Source organism: Phaethon lepturus, unplaced genomic scaffold (genome assembly GCF_000687285.1).
Source record: "Phaethon lepturus isolate BGI_N335 unplaced genomic scaffold, ASM68728v1 scaffold13824, whole genome shotgun sequence".
Classification (NCBI taxonomy): domain Eukaryota; kingdom Metazoa; phylum Chordata; class Aves; order Phaethontiformes; family Phaethontidae; genus Phaethon; species Phaethon lepturus.
Window position 1 is genome coordinate 1 of NW_010537078.1, and position 9613 is coordinate 9613.

General features: G+C 48.8%; 1 protein-coding gene across 1 annotated transcript in view; it reads left to right on the plus strand.

The window, feature by feature from the left end:
- Positions 1–4: 4 nt before the first annotated feature.
- The window catches only part of CNNM1 (cyclin and CBS domain divalent metal cation transport mediator 1), a gene marked incomplete at its 5' end in the record, with an annotated part of 18607 nt that continues 8998 nt past the window's right edge, over positions 5–9613 (plus strand). Inside the window, one exon of the mRNA XM_010286372.1 lies at positions 5–311. Within this exon, the coding sequence (XP_010284674.1) occupies positions 5–311 (307 nt within the window). The remainder of the gene's footprint in view (positions 312–9613) is intronic.

Consider the following 9613-nt stretch of genomic DNA (forward strand, 5'->3'; position numbering starts at 1 on the left):
GCTGGAGCTGCGCACCAAGGTGGTGGAGGACGTGCTGACGCCGCTGGCCGACTGCTTCATGCTCCGTGCCGATGCCGTGCTGGACTTTGCCACCATTTCCGAGATTCTCCGCTCTGGCTACACCCGCATCCCCATCTATGAGGGCGACAGGCGAGACAACATTGTTGACCTGCTTTTCGTCAAGGACCTGGCCTTCGTCGACCCTGATGATTGCACCCCCCTGCAGACCGTCACCCGCTTTTACCGCCGCCCACTCCACTGCGTCTTCAATGACACGCGCCTCGACACACTGCTTGAGGAGTTCAAGAAGGGTGAGGCCACCGGGCCACCACCTCCCGAGCTCCCCCTGCGCACCCTCTGCACCCCAAAGGTTTCTTGGTTGAGCAGCCCCCCTCAGCCCATCCTGCATGGCCTCCTGGCAGGACCCGGCAGGTACCGGGGATGCTGGGGGGAGTTGGGCCCTGCATGCACTGGTGTGGCGGTGACCCTGCTGTCACCTGGTGGAACAGTCCCCGGGTGGATCGAGGGCCTGCAATGCTGGTCTGGGATGTGATGGAGACTGTAAGAGCCTTCGGCCTCAGAGGTTGGGGGCTCAGTGGGTGAACTTGTCCTGCAGGGCTGATGTCTCTGTGGGGGCCTGGCAGCATGGGCACAGTGGCTACCTTGCACCCCTGCCTGGGCAAGGCAGCGTTCACCGCTCTGTTCTGCACAGAGGAGTTTATGGCAGGAGATAGCATCTCGTTACGTAGCTCTCGCGTTTTCAGCTTAGCAGTGAGAAGCAGGTCTAGAAAGTGTTTCTGTGCAAGTGCTTTAAAGGAAGAAAAAAATACCCTTAGAAAGAGCTGTACTTTTTTTGCAGCTGTGACAGTATTCATCATGCAGCAGCTGCCAGCAGCCCCAGAGATGCTGAGAGCCGTATTTCATTAACCATACCTTGAGAATGAATACACACAGCATGTGTGTTTAAAAAGTTTTGCTGCATGTTACTCGGTACATCATACCATGGTGAGTGAGTCTTTAAGAAACGGCTTCAGCGGTGACATCCTGCATTATGTAATGCAGGGGGACAGCACTCGCTCCCGGGCTGCCTGGGGCTGCTCTGCCGCAAGCAGAGCTGATCATGTGAGAAAGGCCAACCTGGTCCATCCCAGATCAGAGAGAGCCTCTCTGTGAGTCATCTCCATGCTTGTTTTTAGAGCTGGGAGGAGGGGAGGATGGTACATTTCTTGTGCGCCAGGAAGGTGAACATCAGATACAGGTCAGCGTCCTCTCCAGAGATGCACAACTGTGTCCCCACCACTTCCCGGGATCACAGGGAGAAGAGTTCTGTGTGGCACACAGCACCAGCCCTCTCTGCCCCCAGCACGGCTGGAGATTCCCAACAGTGCAAATCAGCAAATTCCTGTTTTTTGTACCAAAACTGTTAGCAAAAACATTAAGATTGCTCTCTGGGTTCAACCTTGATGAGCTGCAGTAGCTGTCGTCCCCCCATGCCTCTTCTAACATCATTAGTTGTCTCTCCTTTTCCTAATTCCTCATGTGCTTTGCAGTTCCTTCTTAACTGCAGCTTCCCACAAGATACTACAACATTACTGAAGTTCACCTGAGGTCTCTGCTACCTCTCCCTTATCTAGAGAGTTCAGTGTTAACCAAAGATGTCAGATGACTTTGGCACAGTCCCCGTCAGTCAGCCTCCCTTGCACTTTATCTGATTTACTTTGATGTATTCAACTACTTCCCCCTGCAAATTTGTTCTACAGCCTGGTACCCTATGGAGCAACAGACGTATAGAAATGGACGTGTGGTTGCTTAGCGCACTGCCCTTTGCTTGCCATCCTCTCTGCCCTGCATAAACAGAGACGTTTCGTGTGTGTTGCTCCCTGAGCTGACAGGGGCATTAACAAGCCTTGGTGCCTGCCCTGCGCTTTCACATGCTAGTCCTTATCTCAAACGAAGATTATGCATCCTTCTTCAGCTTTGCTCCATTAAACTTTTGGCATTTCACTTCAGGCCCTTCCTCCCTTAAACCTATTTACCATGGTCTTCTGGGGCATTTTGCTACAGCCCTTCTGTAGAGCTCTCCCTAAAACTTATTTCTGTTCCTGCCTCAATTCTCTCTGTGTTTTCTAAATGACATGGCTGAAAAGCCTTGCTTTTGTCTTAGTATCTAACTCAGCATGGTGTTTAGCAATTTCAGCTCTTCCCCCCAAATGTTCTTCTCTCCAGGTGTTGCTGTTTTCAGAATCATCTTTCTTCTATTTGTAGGCATTTGGCCACTCCCAGCACGCTGTGTTTGTAGGTGGCCAACCCCCAGCCCAGCCCTGAACCTCTCCAAAACTCTCCTTTCCCAGTTCCAAATACAGGTTCCCATGCCAGCTCCTGCACTGACACAGACATTTGCTCCCAGCTGCCTTCAGTCCCATCCACTGCCATTTCAGCCCCACTCACTTGACTATTTAATTTCTAAAATAAAGATTTCCCATTTGTAATTAAGAATCTTCATCACTGTCTCCTTTTCGGTGTCTGTTTGAATTATGGTGAAGTATCTTGTTTGATCCAATCAAGGTTGCTTTCCATGACCAGGTCTTCTGTGACACCTCCACTAATTAGAGAGTAGGCTGATTGCTTGTTGGTTCAGCAAGTGCTTAATGAAGGCATTCATCACTTCTCACATCCAAGGTGCCTGTAGGGCAGCAAATGCTCCCACTGATAAAACCCAGCCTCCTTCTAGGAAATTAAAGTCTCTGGTAAGCATAGGCATTGATAACCACCTCCAGGTCCTTAGGTCCCTGACAAAGCTCTAGGAAACCTCACCAGCTTTCTTTTCCTTCCCCCATGATTAACTGAAAAAGTTTTTGTATTCTTAATTTCTTTTTGCTATTACAGTGTTTATACAAAATACCCATCACATTTTGTATCTTTCTTTCCTGGATAGCAATGTATACTTCTGATCTGTTTCACTAATGATTAATGTTCTGCCACATCCACTGTACCCATAATGTAATTTTTTTTTGCATAATGTATAAGTAACACAATTTCACTGCCAGAGCTCCTTGCCACAGTACACAAACATTTGTTCTCTCTTACTGAAAATGTCAAGGGATGATTAAATGCAGCACTTTGGGACTCTTGCTCACACCTCCACCAGCACTTTCCCTTTTATGCCTCTCCTCCTACTCACCAGTATCGCACTGTATTAGCCTTGTTTACCTGACGCATTTCTTTTCTCTCAATGTGCTATCCTAGCTATGAAGATTATCAGCTTTTTTTTTTTCCTCTCACTGGTCTTTCATAGCAGGGTTTGAAGGGAAATTTTCCTTTCTTGGTCCCTAGGTATGCTCACACCTAACTTCCTTTGAGCTCCGTTCCACTCAGATGCATTGATGTTTGCCTTGAGTTTAATCCATAGGTGAGTCACGAATCCCCTCTCCCCCAGCAGGACCCTGTGTAGATGGGCTTACCCTCCATGGACCTGGGGAAGGGCACTTCTACAGCATCAGCTTGCCAAGACATTTAAACTGTATGAAAATAGTAGCGTCCGCTTCAGTAGCGCCTCGGGAGCCCAGAGTGGTTACAGTGCCCGAGAGCGGCTGTGAGCTCCTGGCTGACAGAACCTGGTCCCTGCCCCATCATGGCAGCACTGGTCAAGCCCTTCACGTCTGCTCCTTCACAAGCCTGCCGCTGCATAACTTTCCCGATGTCTCTTCTGGCACTTATTCCTGGAGAAAGATGGTTCAATTGGGGGCACTAATGGGAACTGGGGGAAACGCAGAGAAGGCTGCAGACAGCAAAAGAGGGGAGGGCTGGCCTGTGAGAGGATAGCTTGGACTTCAACCCACAGCCCGAAAGAGAAGGGCAGCTGCTAAAACTGCATTGAAAAACAGCCTTACAGCAATGTGAGGCGGGTCCAGATGAAGGCAGGCATTGCCTGTGCTAGATGATGTTTTTTACTTGATCACCTCATCAAAACTCAGTGAAATTAACTTTGAAATAACAAAGCCTGGACACCCAGTTTTCCATCTTTTCAGGCAAGCTAGCCAGGGTCATTATGGAAGGCATGCATAACTGTGCAACATTTACACAGAAGTGCTAAGTGGAGGACACTACACAAAATCTGTGTCCCCTCTTCTCTAGAAATAAGGAAATGCACACCCGGTACTGTAACTTTGCCACCTGCAGCCTGAAACAAGCTAAAACTACTGAAGGAGTGAGAAAATTTGGAGACAATTTCTTAGCAAATTGTATTGGTGCTTCTCAAGAGTACCTGGCTTTATTCTAGGCTCACAGGAAGAATTACCTAATACACCAGAGAAATAACTGCACCATATTTAGCAAGCTGAAGCAATGTAGAGGGGCAGATGAGGTCCCAGTAGGATAAACTTCACCTTGGGAATATGGAGCTAGGAGGAAAGTTTTATGCATTCATTCAGTGTGAAAAGCTGTGGGTGGTGCCGTCTGTTTCTCATCCATCCCTAAAAGACAACTGAAGGAATGCATGTTGCAGCTTCAGTCCGGTGATATAACTCCTCATGGGGAGCATTTCCATGTGGTCCACCTCCTTGTTCTGTAGGTGCCTTTGGGAAGTCATAGTCTTACCCCATTGTTCAAATCAATTATGGAGTTCATTGACTAATTTTTTGAGGGGTCCATATATAGCAGTGGCACCTTTCAGCAAATAACTTTCCTCTGTCAGAGAAATGGTCTAAATTTGCTCTTATGTTCATTTTCCTGCAAGCAGGGCAGAAGCTGAGGCGCAACTCAAATTAGCCTTCTGTGGTTTGGCCTCTTTTAAGAGTTACTAAAAGTAAATTCTCCAAAACCAAACTTCCTGGTTTAGCAGGGAAAACAGCCTGTCTTGTGGAGGACAGATCTGCCCTGTCTTTGCTTGTCAAAATATTCCACTCTATTAGACTTCTAGAAGTTGAATGTAGCTGGAGAAGGTGCTTACACTTGCCAGGAACTGGGGTCAGTACCATTTCACCTGCTTTTCTTACTGGCCTTCTCCTGAGCCTGCAGTCATTGCAAGCACAAAGCATGGCTTGAAATTTAAACCAGCCTTCAAGAGTTCTGCAAGTGTGATAGCCACTGTCTTGGGCACCTTGATGGGCTGAAGCAATGACCTCCCTAGCCAGTTGTACAGGTTAAGGAGCCGGTTGTTACCCAGAAACCATCCCATACAGGTCCCCTGAAGGGTGATTGCCAGGCTGAGAGTGGGTGAGGTGCCGATACACAAGAGATGGTTTCAGTGACTCGTGCTGCAACTCTGCCTGAAGTGTTACTTCGCTTTCCCCACAAAACCGTGCTAAATCTTACTGTGTGAACCCTGGGCTACTTCACCCCACCCCAGCCAGCCCAGGAGCAGGCCTGCCTCAGGGACGTGTTCAGCAAAGCAAGAGAGGAGCCACGTCCCTGGGGGAGAGGGCACCCAGCCGGCCATCTCCCTCTTGGGAGCTGTCAAGGGCACCTTCAGACGGAGCTGTGGGAAAGACTCAAGTGGCCTACGCTACAGACACCAGTGAAAACAGTTTCGCATTGGTTGTTTATAAGTTTTTTAGCTTGAAAAAGCCTCAGCTTCCTTGTAGGCTTCCTTAGGCTCCAACACGCAGGGGGACCGAGCGTTTGTCGGCAGGCAGGGTCATTACCCAGGGGTCAGGGCCCTGTTGTACAGCAGATGGAAGATGAGACTCTGTATCCCCTCTAATCTCCCCCTTACCCTCCTGATCTGTTTTGTCAACTGTAATAGATCAGTTATTCCAAATATTCCATCTTCCCTCCACTTTTCCTTAGGATTAGGAAAAGCATCAAAGCACGAGTATGAGAAAGGCTTTTGTACTCTGCTAGAGACACAGATGTAAGCAGGCAAAGTTTTCATCTCTGCGGAAAGTCTGGATTAGGTTAGGATTTTACAGTTTTCCCTTTGCATAGCTCTGATTCCCTGTGGAGCTGGGTGCCCCCACAGCCCTGCTGGGTATTTCCCCCCTGTTTAGGTGTAGATGTGCATTGCCTCTGAGTGCAACTCCTCAGGCATGTGGGAGTTGGTGCCACCCTTGGTGCAGAGCTGAGGTAACACAAGAGCACACTCACACACATGTTTCCAGCTCAAGAAATTCAAATCAGGGCCCCCACTTACTTCAGGTGCAGGTCTGCAAGGGGGGCACGGAGATGCTGGCAGCCCCTGACCCAGAGAAGAGCTCTGATGAAAAGCACACAGAAAATAGATTTCAGTTACATCATGGTTGTTTCACAAATCAACCTTATTTACCAGTGATACCTTTTTTTTGTTTTCCCCCCTTCCATTTTGTAGCTGTAAATGGTTCATGGCTTGCACGTGTACCTTTGATCTCCTAGTAACAGCTTTAGATCTTACTGTAAAAATTCATGAAAATAAATTTAATGCTCAGAATGCTCATCCCATGGAATGAGAGACAAGGCTAAAGCATCTTTAACATTCCTCTGGCAGAGCACCTACATAAAAAAAAGATAAGGAAGTAGTCTGGGCTATATTTGCAGCCAACAGTACTTTCTTCCCCAGAAGTAAAGGCATTTCCGTGTGTTCAGACCCTGTTCTTCCATCAAGGAGGACGTTTTAAGGTGGAGGTAGGAGCCCAAGGTCATTTAGGTACCTATGAAAAACAAAGCTTCTAAAAACGGACATAAAAGCTTTAGATATCCGTTCAAATGCTTACTCCATCCGGAAGCTTTCAGCTGTTTATATTAGCTATGTAATTTAGCATTTTAAGGCATTAACTTTCCACTGAAGCTATTGTTTGAAAAGAGCAGATTTCATGTAGCTCATAAAGAATTTAGTACAGTTGTATCCCATGCTGAGCAGACACTTAATCACCTATAGACTTCCTGTGCGAGAGCAGTCCTGCGGAGGCCGGTGGAGCTATTCGCACAAGTACAGTTAATTGCCCATTTGTTCTAGCATTTGCCAAACCAAGGCTTTGATTCTCAAGCGTTTCACTGTGCTTTCCTGCGTCGGTGATAGCCCTGTAAAATTCACATGTGACAGCTTGCTAGCGGGGAAGCAGCTCACCCTTATAACTCAATTCATTTGAGCTATCAAGCAACGGTTACAATAGCACAGTTTTCAGGAATCAGTTTTACAGATCTTAAAGCTGGTTTAGATCAAGTATGGGGGTTTGCTTAAATGATTTATCTCCCTCTATTGTACTCCCACGGAGACAGACCTGCAGGGTAACAGCTGCAGAAGAGAATGTGACCCCTCCGGTGTCCCCGGGTCTGTTCCTGTGCCACCCTCCCTTGGACATTGCTTCCACCTCATAAAATTTCCCAACGTCTGCCCTCATACCTGCTCCAGAAGCCACTGCTTTTGCTCTGTGCCAGAGCTGAGCTTGGCAGCACCCCCAGCCCATGAGAGAACAAAAACGCCACGGCCCCCTGCAACCCCCCCCCCCCCCCCCCCCCATTTATAAGGTCTGTTAAAAAAAAGTGATGGGGGAGCCCCGGGACCCAGCCTGGTTGGGGGGCAGGACTTTGCAAACGATCTCATGTCCCTCAGGTGGGAGATCAGGGGCCAGCTGGGAGCAGCAGTGATTTGCATCAGCTCTGGAGGGGTGGGAGTGGGTTTGGGGGGGGGGGGTTACGGGTATCAGCTGGCCAGGCAGGGTCAGCCGGGGGGGGGCGGTTACGGGTATCAGCTGGCCAGGCAGGATCAGCTCACCAGCATGGGCCAGGAGCAACCACGTGAATTGCAACAATTTTCCATTGCTGGGTACCTGCTCTGTCTAATGTGGGTGTTAGCCTTGAAACCTAAACCTGGGGGTTTATAGCGTGGCTACAAGTGTTTATTTTCTGTGAAAATAAAGAACTCCTGAGCTCTCTAACAGCCCTCCTGGCTCTGCCCCCAGTGCGGTGAAACCGTGGGTCTCCTCCCAGGCTAACAGTGATGGGTTATTTCTAAATAATCTCATTTGCTGCTATGTGAACATGGAGATGGAGTCACATTTCTCTGAGGCTGCTCTAGAGTAAATTACAGTGTCCATGTAGGTGCTTAGCCAAAAAAAGAATTGCCTCCATTACTCTCTGACTGCCTTTAAGTAGCACCTAAGCTTTTTGTAAGGGCTTGGTGGTTTTGGGTTGCATGTAAATGTCATTAACAACAAGCTTTCAGCCAAAAGAAATAACTTCTCCCCTCTCCTCGCTCACCCAAGGACTTGTAGGAGACCAGATGGCCCCAGTGTTTGGGAGCAGGGTTTGGCAAAGGAGACATTTTCAAAAGTTGGATTTTGCCAAGATGAAACATAGCTGTTAGTGCTGTCTTGCGGCCAGCTGCGCTGCTTTTTTCTTTTTAAGTCTCAAGTCGTGTTGCTTTATTACCCACTGAACAGACAAGATGCACAAACTCGTGTATGAAGGGAGTGAAATAGCCCAATCCAAAGAACATGCTGAATTTTCAATGCCCCGAGGCTATTGATTTGTTTTTTTAAAGTGCATCTTGGTGCTACTTGCTGCGCTGTTAGGTTCTCGTTTCTAATTCTGTAGGCGTGGGAGGCAGTGAGCTGCTCTCTGAAATCTTGCAGTAAAAGCTTGGTATGAGGAGGAGGGAATTTATACTGTGGAAAATGCCCCAGCTTTGCTGTGAGAAACATATAGTGCTGATCTTCAGCTGAGAAATGTCATTTGCTCATCTCAGATCCAGGGCAGGGTTATTTGAAGGTCACATGGTCCCCAGCAAGACGTGTTTGGTGGGACTGCTGGGATGCCCTGGATGTGCTCATCCCTGTCCCGCTGCGGGGACGTGCCGGAAGGCGCCAGCGGGCGAGGAGGGAGCTATGCAGCAGGCAGGAGCCCACCCCTGTTGCATCTTTATGTATAAATAGTGTTCACGTCCCCTCGCCCAGAGCAGCAGACGGGTTTGCTGGGGAGGCTTTATGGGAGAAGCAGATGCAGAGGCAGCTGCATAGCAGAAGGAACATAGAATCATAGAATCTTTGGGTTGGAAGGGACCTTTAAAGGACATCTAGTCCAACTCCCCTGCAACGAGCAGGGACATCTTCAACTAGATCAGGTTGCTCAGAGCCCCGTCCAACCTGACCTGGAATGTTTCCAAGGATGGGGCATCTACCACCTCTCTGGGCAACATGGGCCAGTGTTTCACCACCCTCATTGTGAACAATTTCTTCCTTATATCTTGTCACAATCTGCCCTCTTTTAGTTTAAAACCATCACCCCATGTCCTATCACAACAGGCCCTGCTAAAAAGTCTGTCCCCATCTTTCTTATAAGCCCCCTTTAAGTACTGAAAGGCTGCAATAAGGTCTCCCCAGAGCCTTCCCTTCTCCAGGCTGAACAACCCCAAGTCTCTCAGCCTGTCTTCATAGGAGAGGTGTTCCATCCCTCTGACCATTTTTGTGGCCTCCTGCCATGTCTCTCCTGTGCTGAGGGCTCCAGAGCTGGACGCAGGACTCCAGGTGGGGTCTCACCAGAGTGGAGCAGAGGGGCAGAATCACCCCCCTCGACCTGCTGGCCACACTTCTTCTGATGCAGCCCAGGGTATGGTTGGCCGCCTGGGCTGCAAGTGCACGTTGCTGGCTCATGGCCAGCTTTTCACCCACCCATACCCCCAGGTCCTTCTCAGTGGGGCTGC